The following is a 27,356-nucleotide window of genomic DNA, read 5'->3' on the forward strand; positions in this document are numbered from 1 at the left end:
GCTTCAAAGGCCCACATCAGATAGAGTAAGCTGCTCCAGGTTTCTTAAGGGTGCAGACAGGGTCAGCATTACTTTCTGTGACTACCAGCCATGTAAACCCCTGCAGCTCCAGACCACATCTGTTACATTCCTCACAAAACAGAGAAAACACGGTCACTGGGTTTGTTTTGGTAACCTGGATCATGAACCACATTAAGTGCCTACATCACAGGGCTTCAAACGAGAAGGTTGGGATTACTTAATGTCGTTTACAACTCAGTAAATGTGCCACCTTTGGCTGCCTTCTCTCATTGCGCTGGGATCAGTCACTGCATTACCACACCAATAAATCCCCTTTCATCCCGTATGTTTTAGATTTGCTCCTTGTACCTGAATCTTAGTTTTTTGTCAACAACCCAACTCTCATGCATCTGAATCTATACCTGTGTGCTCCTGTCTGCTCCTCACTCTTTTCTCCTCTTCTAAAGGTTCCCCATCCCTTTCTCGCTCCGACGCTCATCTTTCTGTTCTGTTTACTCCCCTTCGATTTCCTGACTTTCTGCTTTATTGAGTCAATCAGAGCATGGACACAGAGTCCTGGATGTACCTGCTCTGTAATCTTGTGCACATTGATAACTCCAGACCCTTCTCGTGCTGAGCTTGAAAAAATTAAACTTACAAAAATTAAGAAAAAGACAAAAAAAAAAACCTTTTAAGAATAAATGAGCAATTATGTATAAATTTAGTGATTGCGGCTCACCTTGTTGCTCAAAGCATCACTCAAATTATCAGCACACAAGCTTGGATAGCATTCATTTTTATGTGGTTCTAATGGGTTCCTTGTGAATTATTGTTCAGGCTGGTTGAAGGAGACAGATGAGCTGTTGTCACCCAGATTTTCTTTATAGCACATCACTGCTCTGTCAGAGCTTCGTTCTTCGCATGACCTGGCTTCAACAGCATCGTGCACATCTGGAATGAAACTTCTGGTGAACTTCTTGTATTTTTGCAGCTAAAACCTCAAACTACTATGAGCTCCACAACCTGGCAAGTAATTGTCATTTTGTAGAAGACATGAAAAATTACATTTGCTGGCCTTCATTCCAGTGGTTCCATATCATTAATCCTGGTGGAGGTCCTGTGTGTGTGTGTGTGTGTGTGTGTGTGTGTGTGCGTGTGTGTGTGTGTGTGTGTGTGTGTGTGTGTGTGTGTGTGTGTGTGTGTGTGTGTGTGTGTGCGTGTGTGTGTGTGTGTGTGTGTGTGTGTGTGTGTGTGTGTGTGTGTGTGTGTGTGCTTGTGTGTGTGTGTGTGTGTGTGTGTGTGTGTGTGTGTGTGTGTGTGCTTGTGTGTGTGTGTGTGTGTGTGTGTGTGTGTGTGTGTGTGTGTGTGTGTGTGTGTGTGTGTGTGTGTGTGTGTGTGTGTGTGTGTGTGTGTGTAGGAAAAGTGGATTCATGAGGTTGAGTGACAGGCACCAGTGGTGGAAGCAGGCTGACTGGTCCCTAGTGGACCTGACGTGTATTTGCGTCAACAGGACTGGATCATCAGAACCTAATGAGCCTTTCCTCCGTCCACCTCAGTCTATTCCCTGCTGGACCATCAGTGAGTAATCTGTTTGCTGAAGAGGTATGATAGGAAAAATAAATTCTGGTTGTTGCTGTAATGTGCACCCGTTGCATGCTCTGTGTGTCATGCAAGCAGACGCAAATTATCTAGAGGATCAACCTCTACTTGTTTTCATGTGAATCTGGTATCTCCGCACCACTCGAGTCAAACAACAGGCTGTACTGTGAACTGGGTGGGTGAGCAGTGTGGCCTGTTGACGGTATAAATAACTAGCTAGACATCCAACATGAACCCAGACTTTTAGGCCTGAACAGATGAAGTTTTCTTATGACATTTAGGATTTTAGTATGTATTTTCCACATTATTTGCACGGTATTTCATGTGATGTTGTATTTTTTTGTGTCACATAAAACAAGCACTCAGCTTATGTCAGTATCTGAGGTGGGCCATAAAAAAGGTAAAGAACGAGTCAGACAGAAAAAAGAAACAGAAACCAAAACAGAACTAGAGGAGGAAAATCAAAAAGCACCATAACCATTCCATACACCCGGGGAATAACAGAACCAATGCAACATCTAATGAGGAAGCACCAAATCAATGTAGCAGTAAAACCACGTCAAAAGCTCCGTCGTCGCCATCCAAAATACACGATAGAACCAGATAACAAATGCAACATCACATGTGAAGTACCACACATTTCATGTGAAACAAACATACATAGGGCAAACAGGAAGGGCCGACAGCAGAGGAAAGAAAGAACATCAGAGTGTGAAAAGGAAACAAGGGCACGTTTCACCAGAACACAAAAGGACACCGCTGAACAGGAGACCTAGAAATCAGCCATCACAGACCACTGCAGGAGGATGAACCACATCATGGACTGGGACAAGGGAAGAATCATCACATCAGGGAGTCCATCGAGACACCGTCAACCGGGATGAGGGGGCATACGCCCTGTCACACACCTAGAACTCCATACTTCAGAACCGGCGGAGGGGAGTTTCAGCTGATAAATGAGACAACAGCAGAAAGTCAGATGATGCTCTGAGGAAGGCTGAAGCCTTCATTCGAAACGGTGATCAGTGTCGGTATCGATGATCAGCAGCGAAAACCCTGATCGGAGCATTCCTAATCATAATCAACTTAAATGATCACAACGATGTCTGGCTCTTTGGAAGGCCAATTACAAAGAAACAAGTGGTGTTTTAAAACTTTGCACACGACCCTGAAGCTTTTTGGAAACCAAGGCTGTTCGTTGTGTCTGTGTCAAGTGGAAAGAGTCCTCTAGCAAAGATACGGTCTGTGTCTTTGAGGTAGACCGCAGGCATACGCTATCAAACCAAAACAAACAGCGTCTAAAGCTGAGAGATGACAGATTTCCCAGCTGCCCTCTATGTCCATTACAGCACTGTTTCCTTTCTGCTTCTCTCCCACTGATGACACTTAACAACCACTTCCCATTCACGCAGCCAAACAACTTATATGGTTACCATTAATTCTATTCATGGAAAGTCAATGGAAGGTGATGAAAGTGGGCCTAAATAAGAGGATTGCCTTTTGTTCTCACTCTGTTTGGGGAGAGGCGTTATCTCCTGATACAATTTTCCAGAAGTTGATCCCGGTGGCGATGAGCTGGTTAAGTTTAGACAGACGCCGGCGGTGTTAGAGCTTTCAAACGGGCTCTCAAACACGACAAAGCTGCTGCGTCCCCCACTTTTAATGACCTCCTCTAAATATTATCATGTGGTTAAACACAGTGTGTCACTCTGTCACTTAGCTAAGTGCCGCTCAGCCGTTTAAAGACAAGCACTGAGAGCATGAACAATAACACTGATGAAATGTAATTTTCTGTTTAAGTCCCGTCTGCATCAAAGCTGTGAAAAGAGCCCCGCGGAGGCCTTCAAGGACACGGAGAGGTGGCTGACATGCGTGCAGGGTAATGAAATCCCTTTATTAAAACGCACGTCGTCGTCCTCCTATGTGGCGTGGCCATTGAAGTTTCCATAATTGTGGAAGACACAAACAGGTCTCCACCCTTGAGCAGATTTATTTTCACACATGCTGGGTGAGGTGTCTGCGATTCCTCCCTCTGCCCTGTCATCGTTTGTTCTGCTGCTGAGTGTGAATGTGAGCAGAGGCTCGGCAGAAACTCTTATTATTTTTTTAATTTGAGGGCTTCTCCTAGCTTCGCCAAGGTCCACTTGCTGATGTCACAGCCATTCCACCGGTTTTCCAGACATCTGAAGCCTGCCGTGTCCATCTGAGGGCTTGAGAACCAGACCCCGAGGCTCTGGAGTTGTCTTCAGGAGTCAGAACATGTGGCCGTATGACGCAGAAATCCAGAAACGGCGTGCATTATTCTCCCTGATTCCAGTCTGACACATTCATGAATGTTTAATGCATCAAAACAAGACATTCCTCTGTGAAATTCATTGATGTTAACAGGTTAAATTTAGAATGCATTAAGCCTTTCTCTGCGCTGTGTTAAGGTAAATTACTAATGACACGCGTGACCGTAATCTCTGAAGTCATAGTTGTGTTTTCTTGTACTGGTCTGCTTCTCTAATTACTCGCGTGCTTATGTCTTAAATTCACACACACTCAACCTCATGAATAAACACCGCTTTTCCCGCACGCACACACACACACACACACATTTTGTCTGAATGTGGGAAACTCAAAAAACAGAAGCTCTTTGATCACCTGGATGCACACCAATGACAATATGTTACGATGAGCGCAGACTTTCCAATATGAGCTCGGTATTAGCTTTGAATGGATGCACGCACGATGAATTCCCAGGTCCAGACGCTGAAGCATGCGGAGAATGAAATGGAAATCCTATCATACCCGATAGTGCATCATCTCACGGTGTTGCAGGAAAGCAGAAACAGACGTCAATTCTGCAAACACGCAAAAACAAACAATACCACTCTCTCCATTCTTTAGAGGCACTAAAATGAATCACCATCCCGAGTGCTTAGCATCATCGGCATTCTGTGAACCAGCCATGACTGCAGACCAAACTTCATGGCAGAAGAGTCTCAGGGGTCAAATGAAATGCACACTCTAAGTGCCACTTCAGCCTCAAGGCAGCAGCTAAAGAGCAAACCGGTGCAACACCAGAACACTGCACGCCTCTCGCCTGCATGGTGGTTGATTATAAAGCCCACAATCCTTTGGCACTTTCCTACCACCACACATGATTTGCCCCACAAACGGGCTCTTCTCCTGCCCCTACTGTCTGTTTATGTAGACTACCACTGGGGCGGCAAGGAATGCACTCCTGCTTGCACACACATCTCTGACGGGGAGTTTGCCTCAACCTGCTGATACGAGCTGTTTGTGTTGTGCTTCCACACATGGGTAAATGTTTTGATTAAAAGGCCGTTACTATTTTGCTAGTCACAATGAGTTTGTAGCAGAGGGGTTTTGCAGTCGTGCTGATGGATGGATTGCCGCTCCCTGCCTCCAGTGAACGCTTGAATGAGAGAGGAGCTGTCATCGCCTGGCTGCCGACACCGTGGCTCGCAGCAAGGAGAAGGCGGGGTGGCGGTGGGACCGGGAAGGCTGAAGGAGCAACCAGCTGGATGGAGAGCCAGCGAAAGACAACGTGTTGAAGTGGGAGAAGATATGAGGGAGAAGACTGGGCCTGGACTCAGACAGAAAGGGGGGAGGGAGCGTGTGTGTGTGATGGAGGAGAGGTCAGTTCTGGGTGCAGCTCACCTCACACCCGTCTCCCAGAAGGCACTGCAGAGAGGGGTCTGCATGACGTAAATCAGGAAAGGCAGGTGGTCCCGTGCAGAACACAGAGGCTCTGCAGGCTGTCTAAGTGGTCCCATGACGTGATGAGGAGTTTCACAGCACTCAGTAACGGGAAGACAATTACACTTGTCTTTACGCACTGTGTTGGACAAAAAACATCAGAGGATGATGGCAGATCATAAATATGAAAAACAAAAACAATATATGACATTTTTTTTAAAAACTGAGGGTCAGGTCTATTAAAGCGGAGCGCTGCACACCTACAACCAATGTTCTGCAGCATATCCGTTTGATCTCACAAAGATGACTGTGGGCCAGGAAAACGCTAATCTGTGTTCAAACAAGTCTAATTACTCTAATAATTAGATACCTTGATGTTCACTCTCACTTATTCATTACATGTCGTCTCCTTTGTTGGTGGATCAAAACTTGGAGAGCAGGTTCAAAACTGTTTGAGTCCAAACTCAGTGAGGAAAAAGGTGTGCTGAAAGATGCCTCAACTGTGGTGACCAAGCTGCAAATCGTTGGTCATAGAAAGGTCTCACACCGCCCCCTGCTGGCGGGCCCCACAAACTACATCCTCTAATAAAACCAGTATCTTGAATTTTCTTCAAATGGCATGAGACAAAATAAAATTAGCAAACCATTAAACAGAAACAGTAAACTCCACCATCTCCTCGGTATTTGGGTGATTTCAAAGGTGGGTTTGAAAATTCCACTTTGTGAAGTAAAAAGACAAAGCTAAGGAAATATATCAAATGGAACAATAACATATTCCCTGAGACTTCAAAAACACATATTCAATAAAAGGTAGAGACCTGCTATAAACAAACTGGTATACAGATACTATGTTCTTTTTTTCCCCCCTTTTTTGTGTACTTACTGGTCAATAAGTACGTATTGTTTCTCCTGTCTCTAATTGTGGTACTTTTATTTTGTTTTTGTCCCTCGCATAGGCGTCATTTTAACCGGGGACGCCGGGGACATGTCCCCGGCAAAATTTGTGATTGGCAGCTGTTTCAAAAAAGCCTGCCTTTATTGTCCCCAGCAATTTTTAAACCCCACTCAAGTGTATGGTTATTGTCCCCAGCAATTCTGAAAACAAACTGACACCCTTCCCTCGGGTACGCCACAGAGCTACTCAGTGCATGATACATTATGTGTAATGATGACAGCTCTATATGTGATCTATGTGAAACATAATAAAAATTAAGTAAAAAAAAAAAGACAAAGCTGTCAGCAAAATGGAGACTGTGCTTATTCACCGCCTAATTATAACAAAGTGTTACTCAGCTAGTTATTTCTTTTCTTACTGAATCTCTGGGTTGAATGAATGAATGAATGAATTAGTGATGCACCGATATGAAATTTTTAGGGCCGATATCCGATATTAAGATCACTGTTATGGCCGATAACCAAAATTTGCCGATACCGATATACTGACATTAATGCTTCTAAAATGAGCAGATTTTGTATAGAATGAAAATTATTAAAGCTGAATCAATTATACGTTGTTGTGTACACACAACACCCACATTTATGGTTCTGAGGTGATTTCATTCACTGTTCACATGACTAAACAATTACACATCACACCCCTCACCCTCTGAAACAGGCAAACAAATAGAGATGAGATGGAAAAGATATTGGTTGTTAATGTCGGCCCAGTTTTATTTATCGAACTGATACCAATATACTAAAAAATGACATCGGTCGATACCGATATTGATGCCGATCTAGATTGAATGAATGAAACCTTTGTGTCCCTCATCAGTGAAATTTATTTCAACTGGAGAACTCTAAATCAAGAAGAATGTATTCTTAAGTAGAAAAGTGACATAAAGGTATTAAAAGGTCCACAATGAAACTCATAAAAATGACAAACATGATAACAGCAAACTATTAAAACATGTTTTCTCTCAGTAAAAGAGCAGAATGAGATCAGATAGCCATACAAACACATTTGTATTGGGAAATCTTGACTTTACATTAATCTAGGAGGAATTCAAAGCTTTGTAGTTTTATATTTTTCAGTTAGGAGAACATTGATTTTTATTAATTTGTCTATTTTAGCCTTACTTTGAAGTAACTTAAAACATGACTTAGATTTTTAAAAAAGTTGCTTTATTCAGTTGCTTTCTATCATATCAGATCCCTACTTTTGAAAGTAATATGACATTTAAAAAATCTGAAATTAAGGTAAGAAGATTCAAGCGCTTTTATTTTATTTGATATTTTGTAGCCATATTTATGTGAAACTTGGATATTGCGATGCCTCTTTATCCTTGAATTATTTATATAGATGTTACACGTTTAATTATAACATTCAGATACATAATGTCATGCTACAAATGTAAAAATGCAGTGGAAAAATGTGGAAAACCCGTGTCGTTCATGTGGCGTTACCTTCTTTTTCTGCTCTCTGACACTCAGTGCAGTAAATCGATCATCGATGCCGCTGATGGATAAATGCCAGGAATAGTAATGGAGAGCAGATTAAAGTGGCAGTATGATGGAATATGGCTCTCTCCAGAGGTTTGAGATGCTGTCAGACGGTTTTCTCCTGGATTCCCGTTTTGATTATAACCGCCGTCGTTTTGTGGTCGTATTATGCCTACGTTTTTGAGCTATGCCTTTGTGAGTATGACGGATTTTGTTTCTCTTTTGTTTCTTCACAAACATCGTAGATTAGCGCACAGCGGTGGCAACAATAACGTTATTGACTAGGTTGGAGCTACAAGGCGGAAGTTGCTTAAAAATGTTCGTTTAAAAAAATGAAGTTAATTCGGGTAATTAAAGTGGACCGAGATAATCCTGGTTTCATACGCACAATAAAATAGTGTGGCTAGTTCGTATTAGCTCAGGATTTTTGAGCAGTCAAACGTGTTTTATAGTGCATTCATTGTTCTTTCCTTTTTGCAGTTACAATCAGTAATACTTTTGAAAAAGGTAAGCTACTGCTTGTGTTTTATTCTAATCAGCGTGAACAATAAAAACTGAAAATGTCACTCATCCCCCCCACCTACCTTTGTCTGCCCGCAGTGGTTTATTTACTAGTGTTCCATGTCTGCTTTGTGATGTTCTGCTGGACTTACTGGAAGTCCATATTCACTCCACCTGCAACACCATGCAAAAAGGTAGCCTAGACAATAGAAATCTGATGAAATGTAAATAATTGTTATTCACTTGGACTGATGTGTGTGTGATTTTGTTTCAGTTTCAGTTGTCATACTCAGACAAGCAGAGGTATGAGATGGAAGAGAGGCCAGATGCTCAGAAACAAATTCTTGTTGAAATCGCAAAGAAGCTTCCTATTTTCACCCGAGCTCAATCTGGAGGTAAGGCACCCCGCCAGATGATCCAAACACCACAGCCGTAGGTCCAAACATAGTCCATCCATTGTCCCCAACTTAATCTGTGTTTGGTAAAATCAAGTAATACAGATTAATTAGTCGTGTGCTCTCTGGAGCATCTGCATCTTAAGTCATCAGGCAGCCTTTCTTTTCATTAGTGCTAATTGCTAACAGTAAGTTCTAGGTCGCAGGAACTGTGTGAAGGGGATGCTCATCTCGAATGTCGTCCATTCCAATAGCCGTCTTCTTGTCTCCAGCTATCAGGTTCTGCGACCGCTGCCAGGTGCTGAAGCCTGACCGCTGTCACCACTGCTCCGTTTGTGAAACGTAAGCTTCTCTTTTCACCCCAATACATTCAGCTGATTGAGATTGCCCCGGGTGAGGAGATATTACGTGCTCTGGAGCTGTTGTAAAAGTGAGAAATTGTTGCTTTAAAGGCAGGTTTGGAAACAAGATCCCCAAGATCAATCACTGTAGTCCCTCAGCAAAAAGGAGACAGAGGTTAGCTGTCAGAGTATGGGTAAAAAGGTTTCAGGAAAAGGTGGTTGTAGGATACTTGGTTCTGATTAAAACAGTTCAGCAAAAGCATACGCTCAATATTTCTGAGTTTATAATGTAATAAATACCTCCACTGTAATGTGTTTTTAATGCTAAAATGTCAAAATAATGTAGTAAAACTATGCTTATTTATTTATTTATTTTTGTTTAGATGTGTCTTAAAGATGGACCATCACTGTCCCTGGTAAGATGGAACTTATAATTGATTTAGAAATTTCTTTGCTCTTTTTTCTCATGATCGGACCCAAACATTGCGTTTTCCCCTCTCAGGGTGAACAACTGTGTTGGTTTTTCCAACTACAAGTTTTTCCTCCTGTTCCTCGCCTACTCCATGCTGTACTGTGTATACATCGCTTCTACAGTTTTTCAGTATTTCCTCAAGTTCTGGGTGGTAAGTGTTGCCATTCACCTGCTCATCCCCATTGCTGCTGTTGCTTCACATTAGCACTCACTAATTGGTACCAAAGTTCAAAGGTTAAAGTTCTCTTGTAGGGAAACCCCGGATACTTCCGGAATTCAAGCTCTCCTGTTGATCTCTCACAGGGGTACCTGTCAGATGGACCTGCAAAGTTCCACATCCTCTTCCTCATGTTTGTGGCACTCATGTTCTTTGTCAGTCTCATGTTTCTTTTTGGCTACCACTGCTGGTTGGTGGCGAAAAACAGATCCACTTTAGGTGAGCTTTACTGTTAGCATGATGGAGATTCTTCAGTTTCTGTGCAAATAAAAAAAAAGTCCAGTTTCATTTAAATCTCCTTTTCTTTTCCTGGTATAGAGGCTTTCTCAGCTCCAGTGTTTGTGAATGGACCAGACAGAAATGGCTTCAATGTTGGCGTACGCAGAAACCTGCAGCAAGTGTTCGGAGACAATAAGAGGATGTGGATGGTCCCGGTGTTCACAGGGTGGGGTTTCAGTCCAGGAACTAAACACAAGTAAAACCTCAAGTAGAGATTTATAGAGTTAGAACAGAACTTTTACATTTTTTTTTATTAAAGTCAACTTCATTATAGCCAGATAAGATGACAAAATATAACCACAGACATGCATAATTACAAACAACATGAAAAATAAATGAATAAAAGGAATATAGTAAATAAGGGATAGACCATCAAAAATAAATATATATATATAAATATATATTTGTCATTTTTATACAATTTAACATTTAGCAAATAGCTAGAGGTTTTCCATCAGTTTGAGATCTCGTACCATGTTAAGAGTTTGACAGCAGTTTTTTTCCTCATATGTTTCAGTGATGAGTAACAAAGTTTGGTCTAGGCCTTAAGAATCTGTTTTTATGTATAAAAAATATCCCTAAAATAACAATGGAGTTGATTACAATACAACCATACATAACATTTTCTATTTTTAAGTCTGGAATTGGTTCATATTTAGATAACCAGTGTTGCAGATCATCCCAAAAGGCATTCTTGCACATGCATTCATAGAATATGTGGTCTGTAGAGTCAATATGTTCGTTACAGAAACCTTTTATTAAAGGTGTGGAACACTGACAAAAACACTTTTTAATGATTATTTCTGATTTTCATCGGTCACTCGAGTTTTTCATGCAGGCTGAACATGAAAATAGTCCCCGACACCCATCTGCTGAATTAGCTTCTGATACAAACTAGATGGTGAAACTAGGATTAAAAAAGCCTGACTGATCTACATCACATGCTCACTTAACGTTCATGGACTCACCCATCTTGACTCGCGACGGGGAAGGCTGTTGTTGGTTTAGCGTCTAAGAAACCGCAGAGAACGTCTCAACTAGCAGGAGATGTTAGCATTAGCAACGTCACACAGCAGAACTCCTCCAGGCTTGTGTTATTTGTGGAGACACAACATCAGCGTTGCAGAGGAAACAGAGCCAGTGGTAGAGTCGTGTTGCTGTTAGCCAATCCAAGGAGAGATGTCCACATATCGGGAAATAAGATTCCAAATCCGGTCTTCTGAAGCTACTTCCTCCTCCAGCTGAAACCTCCGTGCTGATAGAGGTGCTTCTGGGCTTTTTTTCTCCAGAGTACGACTTACAAGGCACTCATTCCTACCAGAGACCTCTGCAAATGTATTGATTAATTAAGTGTTCAACACCTTTAACATGAAAAGAATCATCTTGTGTTGAGATGTAGTTGTAGCTATTTTCAGCAAATGTTGAAGAATTGTATGTGGTACCTCATGCGAACGTGTCATTGTGAATTTCCCTAACCTCCATTTTCTTTTATGCTTCCTATTTAATGCCAGCCAAGGGAACGGCCACTACTTCCCTCTGAGGAGTCAGAACTCTGAATCTCACAACCCCTTACTGGCTAATGAGGACTTGTGGGAAGAAGAGTCAGATGACGGGTCTGAAGAAGGAAGTTTGGGTGAGTCCACTTAGACGTCACCACACAGACAGAAGAATCTCTAGAATGAAATAACTACCGTAAATCCTCTAATATTAGCCTGTATTTAATTAACTGCCGGGTGTCATATTTTGGCCGGTGTCGGAGTCGGCAGAGGTGAATAATGGCCGTTTTTTTTATTGTGGCCGGGTGGAATGTGGTAACAAGCAAGTACGGGGGGCGGTTGTGTCATCCGTCTCACTTTTGATTTGCCAGTGATAGTAAGTAAGTAAGTAAGTAAGTAAAAGTGTATTTATAGAGCGCCTTTCACAGATATAAATCACAAAGCGCTGTACAACATGATAAAGATCAGGGCAAATACCTCTAACCAATAAAAACATCAGAAAAACAATAGCAGTGATAAAGTAGAAAATAAAATCATGAGTATAAACAAAGTGAAGGTGTGAACCCGAACAAAGCCATCTTTTTGAACATTTAGGGAGGGAACGCCTGGATGAAAAGGTGAGTTTTTAGATGATTTTTAAAGACCTCTACAGTGTTAGAGAGACGGAGATTTGAAGGTAAACTGTTCCAAAGTCTGGGTGCAATAGTCTGAAAGGCCCTGTCCCCTTTGGTTTTCAGTCTGGTTCGAGGAACAGCCAGGAGATTTTCAGATGTGGATCTGAGGTTACGTGAGGTGGTGTGTGGGGATAAAAGCTCAGATAGGTAGCTTGGAGCCTGGTTGTTAAGAGCTCTATAGGTCAGGACTAAAACTTTAAACTGTATTCTATATTCTACCGGGAGCCAGTGGAGGGACTGTAAAACTGGAGTGATGTGAGCTCGTCTGCTGGATTTGGTTAGGAGTCTGGCTGCTGCATTTTGGATGGCTTGAAGGCGTGAGAGGGAGGTTTTGCTGAGACCAGTAAAAAGAGCGTTACAGTAGTCTAAGCGTGATGACACAAAGATATGGATGATTTTTTCCAGATCTGCAGTAGAAACCAGTTTACGGACTTTTGAAATGTTTCTCAGTTGAAAGAAACAAGAGCGGGGGATGGTTTTGACGTGTGAGTCTAAACTTAAAGCTGGATCAAAAATAACTCCTAGGTTTCTAATGTTGGCCTTGGCTGATGGGCAAAAAGAGGCAATTTCTTGCTCGATTTTTGGCTGAAGTTCCGGGGGTGCAGCGATCAGGGTCTCTGTCTTGTTAGCACTGATAGACCGCGAGGGTAACTTTATCCGTGCGGAGATGAAGAGGAGGCGAAAATTTCATATCAAGTTCAAAGAGAACGTGCTGATTATGCTGCAGAACACTCTGGGGAGCAGTAGCAGGGGTTGTATGAACTAGTCACTAGTCGACTTCACCGCTCTATAGTGACTTTTTATGCCTGTCATCGACTAGTCGCTGTCACGTGATAATGACCGGCAAGATGCAGTCCACGGAAAAGACAGCAGCCTGCTGTCAGCAGGTGACAAGCTCCTGCGCGTCGGGAGGCAACACGCTGTGCCAGAGCGTCGGTACTGACACCCGCCGTAAAACGGACTTTTAACCAAATTGTGACCTTAACCCTCTTGTTTAACCTTCCCCTCACCCCCATCCTAACCTTAACCAGCTTGCGCATGCAAAGCTCCGATTGTTGACGCGCTCCAGACATCTGCGTCCTGAGCACGGCCACAGTAACATTATCAAATCAGGTGTCGCCACCTCAAAAACTAATTTAACACACGATCGTTCATGTCGGCTCATTTCCTTTTGTTTTCTGTCTTTTATTCATTTATTTGTGCCTGATGCATTTCGCTGCTGTGGATCGGGGCGCATCACCTGTTTTGTCCTCGGTGACGCATCTAACTGATGTGGCCGGCGAGGACTCCGCTGTTTTTGCGGTCGGTAGATCTTTTAGAACTGCAGTTCAAAGGTAACTCATAAGGTGAATATTTATGAACCCAGGTAGCAGTTTTTCTTTAGGATTGAGAGGAGATGCAGGAAGATAATAAACAGGCAGGACAGAAAAATAGTCAAATAAAAACAAGTTAGTTTTTGTACCTGCTGGTTGCAACAAACAGACACCATTGAAGGTAATCAGAAGTGAGGAACAGAAAATGAAATAATTATTTTAATGTTTAGAGCAGCAGGAACTCCGAGAGGCTGCAGGCGAATCAGTGAGTTTGCGGCCGCTGCGCAGGGGGAGGGGGGAGAGGGCTGAAGCAGGAACTACCGTTGTTAAAAGAAATGTGTTTAACTTTGAAAATGTGGGCGCAATTTTAATTGTCAAAAACGCCAGCGAACCATTATTTCATTTTGCTCAAATAGAAATAGAGGCCTGCCTCTAATTCTGGTCCTCCTTCCAATAAAGGCCTGGAGCTTGATGAGCTTGGGTCAAATACAGGCCCGGGCCTGTATTAGAGGATTTACGGTATTAAACCATCCGGGACAGAGCTGACCTTCTAAACGGGGTCAACATTTCCTGTTAGCAGGGCTTAATCCTTGTGTGGAGTTTTCCCAGACTACAGTAATAAACTCATAAAACACAACAAATGCACAGCAATTAGGAGTTTTGGCTGTTCTTTTTTTTCCCTTGTTCTTCCTTTATCAGTGGGTCCTTAACTCTGACTCTTATCCACATGCTGTAATGGATTAGTGAATGATTTCACCTGGTTGTTTCTATGGTTACAGGGGCTGGATGAATTGGATTATAAATCACATAAACATGCAGCTGAGGCCTCGTGCATTTTTCTGTCAGTCTGTAAAACTTTTTTTTATAAAATAATTTCTACATGCTGCCTTCAGGTTTCTCTGGAGATGAGCTGAATTTACAGCTGATGCTGCGCTGCCCCCTGGTGTTCACATCAAACGTCTTCAGCTCTGATCACCACTAGAAGAAAAATGATGTTTCTTTTCTGACTTTCACTCATTTTCTCATTTCAGTGGAGGACCACGACCTCTCTGTTACCATAGAGTTGGAGGAATAATTACACTTGTACGGAGGACGGAAACGTTATTTTTACATCACACTTGATGAGGAACGTGAAGTCGGTGCATTCCAAAAAAAGAGCAGATCACATCCTGCATTTGGATCAACAGATTTGCCAACTTTTCTCTGACGTTTATTGAAAAGATCAACAAAGGAACTCACTGGATAACGAACGGCAGCTTAATCTCTCCTTTCACTGCTAGAAAATCAGTTTTATTCAGAAAGGAACCAACAGAATTAGTCAGAAGCAGATGTGTAATAATTTGCTAGCTGAGGAAACATCACGATGCTTCTGTTTTAGACTCGAATGCAGCGTTGCTCCTTAGGGCTCAGTCTTTGCAGCATGGTATTTAAACTGAAGTATTTTATTATATTAAGATTTACCTTCTGAGTTTTTGCATTTAGCATGAGCACATTCATAAGTGTGACTGGACCAGCGCCTTACTTGAGTGTTCCTCCATGTCGGGACTAAATGCCTCCAGAGAACGTATCGAGCTCATCAAGAGCACATGTCCACCATCGTGTTCCTGTTTTGACATCCTGTTGTAGTTGGAAAGCCGTTAACATGTCTAATTAGACATTCATATCAGTAACTTTTACATCTGAGGGCACTTAAACTTGGTTGCTTTGCGGTTTATTAATCCTTATTTTCTGTATAAGAGCTGTCAGACTGACAGGGTTGATTATTCCTAATCATAGCTGGCGGTCTCAGTCCCTTAACTACATAATCATGAATCTGGTCCTCGTCCACTGGCTGGTGGAGGGCAGTCCTCTTCTGCAGTATGATGTTTTAGATTTGTTTATGCACAGGTTAAAGCTTAATACCATGTAAAGAGATTCTGTTCAGAGTATTTATTTCTGTAGTTTCCGTGCCTAACACACTTTTATACATTTGGGCATGAGCAGTTTGAACGGTTTAAGAAAAGCTTCAGTTTTAAAACTGAACATATTTTATGGTAAATTTAACTTTGATCTAAAATGTTCTTTGTCTATAAAGTCCTGATGACTTCTGTCAGTGATGAATGATTCCTATGGTCTTGTCTATTTATTGATATGTCGGGTTGATTTATGTGTATTGAGTCTTACCTGCTGCAGGCAGTCTCTGTATATTTTGGTTGTTTTTGTGACACTTTAGATGTATAAAGTACTTTTATTAAATAGTAGGAATATTAAAAAAAACATAGGACGGTTGGCAGATGACAAAACGTGATGGCACTTCCTGTTTAGCGGTGATCGTGGTGCTTCCCCATTTTTACCACTAAAGATGAAACAAAAACCTCAATACTCATATTTTCTGTTCTGTCTGTAAACAAATATAAATCCTTTATTGATCCATCAGTTAACATGCAAAATAAAATGTTCCAACTTTTAATCTGGTTTCTCTACAGCGTGAAATCACAGCAAAAAGCAATAAATACAAAGAATTTGACTGATCACTCAGACTCGGCTTAGGAACAGTGAGGAGCAGTTTATGGCACTACAAGGAGAAGATGAGATAGTAGAAAGTAAACCCAAATAGACCCAGAGCAATTTACTGATCATGATCCCAGTCAGGTTTCAGTCAGTGCCAAAGTATCTCTGTCCAAAATGTGTTGGAGCGACGGGATGAACCTCTGTGGTCAGGATGGTGATCTCTGGGAACTCCTGGATGATGGACCTGGCTCCTAAAGGATGAAAAAACAGTTCCATCAGGAAATGTTAGAAACTCACCGGAGCTACAGAAACCATCTGGAAACAATTTATAACTTTGTATAAGTTGTTTATACATTTATCACCACATCTCCATAATAAAATGTTACAACTATTTAAAATAAAAGCCAACTGTAGTCATTCAGCATAAAGCCAATTCATATTATAACCTCCAGCTGATCATTATCCCACACTTCCTCATGTACTCCAAACATTACAGACTGAGTGCAGTTTAAGGCCTTAGATCTAGTTTAGTTTCAGGAGTAAATCTAAACCTGATCGCTTCACAAGAGGAAGGGTCATGAAGTTAAAGCAACCTAGAAATCCTTCTCAGACACACCCTAAAACATCCTGGGTTAAACATGTATTAGTTACATTGGTAAGACTAATACAGCATCAGACATGAAGACTACAAAGCAGACACCCAAGTGGACATGAGGTGGGTAGGTAGATCAGGTTTTGAGCATTCATTGAAAGAGGAAAAAAAAAAAGTTTAAGAAGTGAATTCACCATGAGGAGTTGAGAAGAGGCTGAGGAGGATAATATGTTTGGGCTGGACTCCATGCTCTATCAGCACCCTCACCGCCTCAATCACGGTGTTCCCTGTACCTGCGGAGACGGAGCACGTGAGGTTAGACTTCATCCCTCTGCTTACAACATCACTGTATCTTTGTGCTGATTTAAAACTTGCAGAGTCATGTTTACAACAGATCTGGGAGTCTTTAGGCTCCTCGTGCTCTGATTCAGGATGTTGTGATGCAATCATAAACAACCGTCGATGCATCTGTCTCCCCTCTGTGTTTTAAAACTGTTTCAATTATCTACAAGTCTAATTATTGTTTAAAAAAATACCTTTCTAGGTAAAAAAAAAAAAAACTTGACTGAAATCCCAGAATTCCTTCAGTTATAACCATGGACTCCATCTTATGTAGTGTTCTGTAGCTTCATTTATTTAAAGGCAGAAAATTAAGTCTCGATGAAGGAGCTTAAATCACTCATTTGGATTTAATTTAATAACCGTTTAGTGGATTACATTCATTATACTTTGGGTCCAAATATGAACAAAGCTAGTTTCTACAGACAGACAGAACCTCCTTTAGGTTTTTATTATTGTTATTTAGGATGTTTATTTTTGCTCTTCTTTGCTTCTGGTGTGAATGTAATTGCTTCTGTGGCAGCCCAAATTTCACAACTGCAGGCCAATAAAGTGATTTTCTATTCTATTCTACACTATTCTATTCTCCCATACAGGATTAAAAACTGTTTATGGTAAAAGTCCAAACTGACGCTGCATTTTAGAGTTCCACCCTTCACGTACCTCGACACTGATTTATTAAAGGTCTCATTCACTCGCCGTTTTCAGTAAGTCTGCTCTGGTGAAAATGAGTGCCTTGTGAGTCTTTTTCTGTGGAAAAACGCTCTGGCGCTCCTGTTCCAGAAGTGGAAGTCAGTTAGGGGCGTGAGGAGTGAAAGCGACAGTATTACGAGTCATTATAACTGACATGACAACATCTCGCCTCCCATTGGCTAACAGCAACATGACTCTTCCGCTGCCTCCGTTCAGTCTGTTGTTCACAATGTTGATGTTTTATCTCCAAAAATAACAAGCCTGAAGTAGATCTGCTGTGTGGTAGAGTTGCTAATGCTAACGGTTAGCTTCAAATAGCCAAGACACACTCTGCTCTCTCCTGGCGACAAAAATCAACACAGCCTTCTGTGGTACAAGCCAAGGTGCATTCAAGGAGGCCATAAATACTCATTTTCTTTGGGATGTAGAAGAGTCTGGCCTTTTCTGACCTGAGTGTTTCCTGTCTATCTCTGTTCTGCAGCTAATGAAGGCGATGGGGGCTGAACAAGATTTTCACCTTAAGCACGTAAAAGCAACTCTGAGTAACTGATCAGGTTTAAAAAAATAAACTAAAACGTTTTACACGGTTTTTCAGTGAACAAGACCTTTGTTTGATTTTTAATCGATTCAGAATCATTTATAATAGTTAATGTGATGCACAAGCTAATAAATATTGTTCACTTCCATCTGCCACTGTCTAAAGGAGTGGGCTTTGAAGTCTCAGTCGGCTTCAGCGGCTCAGCCTCACGCATCAATTAAAGCCCATGTTCCACTGCTCTGACATAATAAAATGTACCTTCAGCCAAGCCTTTTCACCACCATCCTTTTTAAAAGTGAGAACAGAAAAATGTCGCTTTATCACATCAGGAAACCGGGACTATTAAGATACTATTTTTGCTGGCCCTCATTATGCTATTCAGCAGCCTGGTGGCTAACTCCTCGGCAGTGTATAATTTCCCCCATGAGAGCTATAATTATCAGAGCAGTGTGAATGGGCCAATACGATGTGGAAATGCAGACTTGGCGGTGAAGGTCAGCTCAAGGGAGACTTCTCAGAATGAATAAATACATAAAATGTTTTTTGCATTTGCACAAAATTAGACATGTCTCGACATTTACGTGCAACTGAAGGTGGTTAACTTGAAAAGCAAAGTGCACCCACTCGGCCTGCTTTTACTTACTGAGAATGGGGTACATGAGCAGTACTTTCCTTCGGTACACGTCTGGGGGGAACTTAGCGTAGTAGACTTTTGCTTTTTGAGTCTCCTCGTCACTCTGGATGAGGATTTTCCCGATGCGGATGGAGCGGCAGCAGTCCCTGAGACCTTGCTCCATGGCCTCACCTGTATGGTACAGATAGTTTATTTATTTATTTTTTTACGTTAGTCTCAACTGGGCTTTTTCTGGGACATTCCATACATTTACAATGTGTGTAGCTCTACAGACAAATACTGTGGCAGATCCGCTAAATGAGTGAAACCTGCCCTTCATAAAAGAAAGAGTGTGTGCTGCAGCAGGTTCAACTCACCACTCCTCATAATGCTGACTCCACAGTTACCTCTTTCAAACTTGACACCTTCATACTTGTACCCTGAGGGTTAAAATGAAGCAAGAACAGTCCCAAATGAACATGACAAAGCCCACTCAGGAATATATTATTGTGGAGGTAAAAGGCTACAGGAAGAGTGCTGTGAACTTGTTTCTGCATGTAAAACTTTTAAACCCAACTCATCAAACCTGACTTCATTATTAAGGAGATACTTACCCGTTGGAGTGGTCACAGTGCACTCTGAGAAGGGGAGCTGATTCAAACCCTCTTCAACGACCAGTCTGATCTGTTATTAAACACAGGGAATGATTATGTAGTTCATACTTTTATAGACACAGAGTTCCACCATCTAGCAGCACTTCTATGAACTTACCAGTCGGTCCGCACAAAAAACAAAATCACCTCTGCTGGTTGTTCTGTAAATACAAACATAAATTTGATCAGGTAGGATTGGGTTGTTGTTTGATTCTCAGCACTGCTCTGATGCTCTAAATTAAAACGTATTATTCTTAATCGTGTTTTATTAATCTAGAGGTTGAACAGGACTAGCAGTTCAACACTGATGGTGTCCATAAGAAGGGCGACATTTTTATTTCAGAAAATGCAGATTGATAAAAGGTGCGGAACACTGATAAACCATTTTAATGAATATTTCTGAATATAATCGGCCACTGACTTTTTCATGCAACTCTAGGATTTGAAGAGCCTGACAGATCTATGTCACACATTCATAGACTCGCCCATCTTGGCTCGTGAGGAGGAGCTAACTGTTAGCATTAGCAACACCAACACACAGAAAAAACGCTTTCAGGCTTGTGTCATTTGTAGAGATAAAATATCCTCATCATCATAAGTCAGTGTTAGAGTTGCACTGCTGTTATCCAGGCGGATGTCCAAATATCAGGAAATAAGACTCCATATCCTGCTGTGGTCTGCCACTCTCTCAGGCAGCAAACTTGTCGATGCTGACCAAGGGTTTCTGGGCTTTTTTGCCCCGAGTACAGCTTGCAAGGCATTCATTCCTACCAGAGACCACTGCAGATGTATTGATTAAAAGAGTGAACTAGGGCTAAACGATTTTAGGAAAAGAATGAATTGCAATTTTTCTAGCACAAATTGTGATTTTGGTTCAATTCACGATTTTCTGCAAACAAAGGTCCAACATTAGCCTGCCAGGCCATCCTGTAGATTATGTGAAAAGATGGTCTAGATTCTAATCTCGTACAAATCATTCTCATTAATATTTACTATTTAATCATACAATAAAAACAGATTAAGCTATTAATATTTTCTCCCATTATTATCTATTTTTTAATTTTTAATGTGTTTGTGAAGCAACTTGTGTTTGTGATTTTTATCTAGAGAGGAGCTTTACAAAAACATGTTCTACTCCAAAAATGCATGGAGGAAATCTGTAGGTAGAAATAGCTTTTAAATGTATTAAATAACAAAAAATGCACACAGTTTTCCCTGCATTACCGAGGCAGGCTGGCTGCATGTTTTTCGAAGCTGTCTATAGTTTTTCCTCACCAAAACGTTTGTTCCGTGAGAGACGCACGCATTCTGAACCTTAGCTTGTTTGAACTAACGTGTGCCGTCAGAAACATTTAAACCATTTTTAAAAGAGAAGTTGAACTTTCAAGTCAACTACAGTGCGCGACTCCACGCTCGCGCTGATGAGGCTGAAGTGAAAACTCCCCCCTCAGAAGAAACGTGGAATGCGGCTGTCGCTATGGTAACTTCTCCCTATCCCAGCCCGGGCCGGACTGTGACCGGTGAAGGCCGTGGAACGGTATCTAGGAGTCACTGTGCCCTCTAACCCATTATCTCCCTCCCCTGTCCAAACGCGCTGCTCTGCGGCTGCACGCACCGAAGTGAGGAGAGTCCCAACCCTACCTCCTCACCTAGTGGACACTTATGTTGTGTAATGTCTGACGTTTGTGAGCATTTCTGTCTGAGGTGGTTTTTTTTGCATAGCAAAGCTACCCTCTCTGGTAAGGGTAACTCTGAAGTGCCTTTTTTCCCCCTCCCCCTGACTCTATCCTCATATAAACCCTCTTGATCTATTACGGTAACTCGACTCGGGTTACGAATGACCACAGTCACCAATTCTTGTCATGTGTGTGTATGTATGTATGTATACATGTCTGATCTCAGAATTGTGTGTACTGAAACTCTAATTTCCCTCTGGGATTAATAAAGTATTATTGAATTGAATGAAGCATAAACCAAGCTTTAGAAGTCAGCCTGAACCTGCTGATGTGGGAGGAGTCTCTCTCTCCCTTACTCAACTACGTTCTCTCTCTCTCTCTGTCCCGGGCTCACCTACGGTGCCATTATTATGGGCTCTAGCAGCGCTGTGTGTGGAAACATAAAACAGGGAAAATAACCTGAACACGCAGCTCTGTCAGCTGTAGAGCTGGGCTTGGCTTTGGATGGTACACCCCACCCCCCTCCCCCACGCTGGCCTTTGCCGCCGCCATAACACAGGGGGAAAACTCCGGATGTAAAAAAAAGGTTACACAACTGATCCTGGATCAGTCGAAACCACTAAAACTGCAGCTTTGACGGTCTTGAGATCGTGCTGTTTGAAATCGCAATTTCGGTCCAAAAACGATAGATGGCTCAGTCCTAGAGTGAACTACACCTTTAATGAGTGCAATAAGACAATGGGTATCTTTTAGGGGAATCAATGGCTCAGGGGTTAGAAATTCACTGTAAAACTGGTGGGTTGCAAGTACGAACGCATGCTCCATGCGGCTCTGTCATGTCCTTGGGCACACTTCACCCTCCTAGCCTGCTGGTGGTGGTCTTATTTGACGCCTGTGCTCAGCAGCATCACCTGTCAGTGTGCCCCAGAGCAGCTGTGGCTACAATGTCACCAGTGTGTGAATGAATGAATGAATGATGAAGTGTAAAGTACTTTCAGAGTCCTCTGATTCTGAAAGGTGCTATACAAGTACAGGTCAGTTATCACTTATCCTAAACAGAACAAAATGCTCTCCATCATGGATAATCCATTCCACTTCGTTCAGGATTCAGGACTACCTACTGACACGCTGGAGCTCGTTTTATTTTTTATTTTTACCAAATTCATTTAGCTCCGCTGTTGTAGAGCATTTCAGGACATTACTCTTGACAGGTGATTGTTCCACTTCCTGAACAAACAGCTAAAACCATATAATCTATGTGGACTTGCCTCTAGCAATTCCACACTGTATCACTCTTTGCAGAAACCAACTAGACACCATTCTAGGCTTCTGCTCGTTTTATAATAATCTGCATCTTTTCTTGTATTTTGGGTTCCACTTATTTTTTATTCATATATAGAACTTTGACTTCTGCCCTTTACATTATCTCGTGTCTGTGACGGTGACAAAAGAATTTCCCTCTGCGGATCCATGAAGTATATTAATGTGTAGACCAACATTTTAAAGGGTGACAAAACACTATGAAGTCTTACTAACATGCAATTCTCGACGCTTCATGATATGTTATAAATAAGGATTAATCACATTTATGGAACCAAAAGCATTTGATGTTCTGACTATAGCAAATTTACTTCCAATATTGATAGAATCACAAAAATATTCTCTTTTTTTAGCTAAAATTAAGATACGTTCGCAGTGATTTAAGCATGCAAATGTGTGTTTTTAACGAGTCCTACATATATAAAAATAAAATGCACTTTTATTTACTGATGTTTTCTTTTTCTGATGGTATTTATTTTTACATTTGAGTAGCATTTCTCCAGTATGAGCAGGAACTCACTTGTCTCTGATGATGGTCTGCAATTCCCTGATCTGGTCGTTCAGAGGAAGCAGTTTAAGTTGAGGTCCCAGGTTGTCTTGGCTGTTGTCGGGCTGCTGCGTGAAGGTGTCACCGGTTGGTTCCGAGCTGCTCAGAGCCGCAGGGGCACTGCTGCCGGTGCTGTTCGCAAAACGGACTTGCTTCATCGGGTGCTCCTGTCCACTGCTGACACTGTTCATTTGCTGATTGTGGCATGGCATCTTGAGAGTACAGAATCAGATGTTTTTTTCCGCTAAAGCCAGTTAGCTTATGTTATCCAAGCACGACTTTCTGACCCAGTTGTCTGTCAACGGTCGGAGACAACGTGCTCTTCCTTTAGCTTCAGCTGTGGTGTTTACGCTCTTACGTCACTACCGCACCGACAAAACTATAAAAAACGAATTGAAAAACATTTATGTACAAAAAATAAACATACACGTTTAACAACTGTTAAACATCCATAAAACGTGTGGTGGCAAGTTCCACCGTTCGCCCGCTAGCAATGACACTCCGCTAAACGAAGGCCGGATGTGACGTGACGTACGTACCCGGTAAGTAGTCTTCCTCCTTCGTCAACATGGCGCCGATGTTGGCGCCGCTAAAATGCGGCTACTATCTCCAAAGACGAAAATTAGCGCTTCTTATCCGCCAGACAAGTTCATTTCACGTTTGGAGTAAAAGTCGCATTGAAGACGGGACACACTGTACTCGTCAGAATACATATGTGGTGAGTTATAAGGCGGTTAGCCCAAGAGGACACTATGTTTTCGGACAAGGACAGAGAATAAAAGTGCATTTCACTAACTTTAAAAAGAGGAGGACCAAAACATTTGCTAATTTTGGTTTAGAGTTCATGGGCTGATTGAAAATGTGGTATGTGGAACGTGGAAATGCTGTTTGCTAAGCTTGGGTTAGTGTCATACATGTATAAGTCGTGCCACTTGTTTGCGTGCGTCATTAAGCATCGTGTTTTATTAAAAATGTGTAGCTAATTGTCAAGAGGACGCATCACACCGGTTGTTTTCGGACGCGTAACCTTGCAACAGTGGTCACACTCAGTCATGTGTTGTCAGAGCTGACGGGTCTGATAAGACCATCTGTCCCACCCGGGCCAACTGTTGTTGTTTCTGATTAAACCGCCTTCTCTTGACAACACGAGGATTGCTTTATTCACTAAACTCGGCCTTCAGTTTAATTAGAACATTTCATTCACGAAGCGCTCAGGCTGGGGTAAAAGCAAAAACCACGTGACCACATAACGTAACCAACCTATCATGTTTAGTAGAATTATAAACAAAATGATAACTATTACAAATAAACTATGGACAGCACTGGAACGTTTTCATTACTTGAAAATCTTTCAAACACACTTGAACTTACTCCGAACACCTAGCTCTTAGCTGCTGTGACAATGATTTTTTCCTAAAGGGACAAATAAAACATTTCATTCATTTAACAATTTGCACATCTGGATTGGAGTTTGTTTTTTTATTTTTTTGTACTCTTTTGTTTCCCCATTTGCTTTTGCAGATCATTTTCACTTTTGTAAGAAACAATGCTGGCTGTTGGTTGGTCAGCCAGTAGCAGATCTCTCCAGAGAGATCTGACACCTGTTTTAGGTCAAGATCATAACTAGGGGTGGGGAATGAGAACCATTTCCCACTGTTTCAATTTCTAGGAATCGTTTCACATTTTTTGCAAAAAATTCCCCTATCAATTCCAGTCGGCACGAATGATGTCAACATACACGTTGCGTACCTTATGCGTTTACTCAGCAGGAAACAAGGCGCTTAAGCAGCACAAACGCTCAAAAGTTTGGTTATACTTTATGAGAATTTATGACAAAAGGGCAACTTGCAATACTTCAAAGTAGATATTTCATCAAATGGAGGAAACACTATGAATATGAAAAAGTATTTGCGCACAAAGTACATACTAACTTTAAGTGAATGTTGTGTTTTTGACCCGCTCTGGACTAGAGAATTTCAACATAGCAGTGGTGATGTTTGCACGTCCTCTCCTGTTAATACTGCAGGTAACTAATCTGCTAACATTGCCCATCATGTTGGCATCATTTGCCTTAAAAACGCACCTTCACACTAGCAGACTCCAGCGTCTAAAATCCAACCTGTGGTGAGACTTTGCCAGTTTTGCTAAAGAAGATGACTCTTCCTTCACAAGGACCATAAAAGAGAACATTTGCAGAGATCTTTCCAAAGTTACCAGATACAATAAACTGACAGTTATAATGCAGGAGACAGTGTGTAGTTAATTTGTTGCCGCCTATTAAACAACTTAGGAATTGATAAGAGAATTGGATCGATAGAATTGACAATGGCATTAATATTGATTAAAAAAAAACTATAATGTCCCACCCCTAATCATAACTTGGCCTCAGTGACACCCATAGTGAACTTCTGTCCTGTTCTCTGTTGACTCAGTGTGCTGAGTCATTGTCCTGAAAGAACATGCACTCTAGGTGTTCTAGGGAAAGGTCTTCACTAAGGAAATTATTGAGCTTTGTCCTGATCTGTGTTTAGTCAACTCCAACCAACTTTCCCTTGTTTTTTATTTTAAATTATTTTGTTTGTGTCACAAAGTCTGGAACTGATGTTTCAACAGTTCAGTCTTAGTTTAGTCACAGCGTTTTAGTCATGTTTCTTATAGGAGTCAAACCAAAAAGCCCTGTTCGCCTGAGCCCGTCTGTTCAAGTGATTTAAAAAAAATTTAGATGCAATTTGCATTTTGCTGTCAAAAGTGATCTTTTAAGAGGGTTTAGACGCAAAATATATGTTATATATATATCGATAGCTGCCAGTTTGCAAAGGAATGATGCCAACACCCAAAATATTTGGTATTCTTTTGTATATTTTATGCAGATATGTCATCAAGTAAGAAGAAAAACATCCTATTTTTGCTACTAACATTTTCCATACATGTGTATTTACGTTTTCACAAAATACCAATTGGATGTCACGTGTGGAGTTTACAAAAGCGTTGCATGAGTTGTATTGTTGTTTATAAGAGAATAACATGTAATCTGTTATTTTTTCCCTCGTGTTCTTTTTGATTTCATTCTGTTAAAGTGAAAAGAAAAGTAAGGGGTATCCTCTGTGTTTCAGCCAAGCTCCCTCCCACACCTACGGACAGCAGCATGGAGCACAAACAAAACACAAAACTGTCGGCAAATTTTAGAGGCTGCAAAAGTAAGTGTGTTTTAACACAACACTATTATCTCAATAAAAACATGGGATCACAATGCTCTTCTGTTGATGTTTTGCAGCACTTACAGGTGACTGAAAAGCGAACATGTTGGCATGGAAATGCAGGCGGAGGTCTGAGTGCAGATCCACAAAATGTGGTGAGTATTAACCTCGTTTTGGTGTGTGATGGGTGAAAGATCTATGCTGCTTTGTTTTAGGATCAAGGTAAACTTTAAAATGATCGACAGGCTGGTTGGTGCTGCATCTACAGTGATGTGGACCATGTGCTGGTCTGGTCTGTGGTGGTGAAGAGAAAACTCTGGATTTACTGGCCGATCCGTGCTCCTACCCTCATCTATGGTCAGGAGCTTTTGGTAGTGACAAAAGCTGAGTTTTCTCCGCAGGGTGTTTGGGCTCTCCCTTAGAGATAGGGTGAGAAGCTCGATTATCCAGGAGGGGCTCGGAGTAGACTTGCTGCTCCCCCACATTTAAAGGAGCCAGTTTAGGTGGTTCAGGCATCTAGTTAGGATGCCTCCTAGACACTTCCCTGGTGAGGTTTTCCGGGCACGTCTAACCGGGAGAAGACTTAAAGGAAGACATAGGACACGTTTGTTTTGAATCAAAAGGGTAAATTTTTCACCATCTAATTGACACAGCATAACCTTTCATACACGCCAGAAACCGCAAAGTCAAGGCTGCACCAGCTGGAGGATCCAGACGCACAAATCAACCCTTTGCTCACTTATTGTTCCTCAACGTAGACGTAAACAATCTGTCCCAAGGTATGCGTAAAAGCCAGACTGCTGAATTCCTCACTATCTACTGGAAGCTCCTACAGGATTTTGTAGTTATAAGTTAAATCATCATATGTGATTAATGAAAAAGATGTTTAAATGAAATGTTTAAATAATCTGTGCTTAAATCAATGAATTTGAAATGAATATCGCTCTTACAATGATCCATTTCGGATCTTATGATCAGTATGTGTTTGATTTAACAAGTTAATCATTATCTACACTCATACACATTACAATAAGATACATATTAAGGTTAATATTAACCTCACATAAGTGTTTTAAGACACTCTCATTCACAAAGTGTTAAAACCTTTTGTACCTAGAGAAGGCGTGTCTTTCTGAGGGATGTTGGTAAAACTTCAAGACATGGCACATTCTGATTTGCCACAATACGCCAGAAATGATAAATAATGAGTTTATTAAAACAGAAGTAACTTCCCGACTAATTCAGTTTCTAGCTGATTCCC

General features: G+C 41.5%; 3 protein-coding genes across 4 annotated transcripts in view; 2 read left to right on the top strand and 1 right to left on the bottom strand.

The window, feature by feature from the left end:
- The first annotated feature begins 7,768 nt into the window (after positions 1 to 7,768).
- Positions 7,769 to 14,700, top strand: zdhhc15b (zinc finger DHHC-type palmitoyltransferase 15b). Of its 2 annotated transcripts, none has more exons than XM_015943253.3 (11): positions 7,769 to 7,944; positions 8,230 to 8,256; positions 8,350 to 8,444; positions 8,525 to 8,645; positions 8,918 to 8,987; positions 9,370 to 9,402; positions 9,489 to 9,609; positions 9,762 to 9,894; positions 9,994 to 10,150; positions 11,466 to 11,587; positions 14,469 to 14,700. In XM_015943253.3, the coding sequence occupies exons 1-11, from the start codon at positions 7,827 to 7,829 to the stop codon at positions 14,510 to 14,512; spliced, it is 1,041 nt and encodes a 346-aa protein (XP_015798739.3). In that variant the 5' UTR covers positions 7,769 to 7,826; the 3' UTR covers positions 14,513 to 14,700. The 2 variants fall into 2 exon arrangements, with proteins under 2 accessions (XP_015798739.3, XP_015798746.1); XM_015943260.3 differs by having other exon boundaries at positions 7,771 to 7,944; positions 9,994 to 10,120.
- A 1,104-nt stretch (positions 14,701 to 15,804) lies between these two features.
- uprt (uracil phosphoribosyltransferase (FUR1) homolog (S. cerevisiae)) lies at positions 15,805 to 23,323 on the bottom strand. Its single transcript, XM_015943272.3, has 7 exons — positions 22,872 to 23,323; positions 19,474 to 19,516; positions 19,317 to 19,386; positions 19,080 to 19,142; positions 18,733 to 18,894; positions 16,714 to 16,812; positions 15,805 to 16,178 (listed from the first exon to the last, which is right to left on the bottom strand). Exons 1-7 carry the CDS (start codon positions 23,108 to 23,110, stop codon positions 16,072 to 16,074), a joined length of 783 nt encoding a protein of 260 aa, XP_015798758.1. The 5' UTR covers positions 23,111 to 23,323; the 3' UTR covers positions 15,805 to 16,071.
- A 106-nt stretch (positions 23,324 to 23,429) lies between these two features.
- The window catches only part of abcb7 (ATP-binding cassette, sub-family B (MDR/TAP), member 7), a 51,292-nt gene continuing 47,365 nt past the window's right edge, over positions 23,430 to 27,356 (top strand). The window contains exons 1-3 of the mRNA XM_015943240.3: positions 23,430 to 23,616; positions 26,012 to 26,095; positions 26,173 to 26,250. Coding sequence (XP_015798726.1) covers positions 23,467 to 23,616; positions 26,012 to 26,095; positions 26,173 to 26,250 — 312 coding nt within the window. The 5' untranslated portion in view covers positions 23,430 to 23,466. The remainder of the gene's footprint in view (positions 23,617 to 26,011; positions 26,096 to 26,172; positions 26,251 to 27,356) is intronic.

Source organism: Nothobranchius furzeri, chromosome 1 (assembly GCF_043380555.1).
Source record: "Nothobranchius furzeri strain GRZ-AD chromosome 1, NfurGRZ-RIMD1, whole genome shotgun sequence".
Lineage (NCBI taxonomy): Eukaryota > Metazoa > Chordata > Actinopteri > Cyprinodontiformes > Nothobranchiidae > Nothobranchius > Nothobranchius furzeri.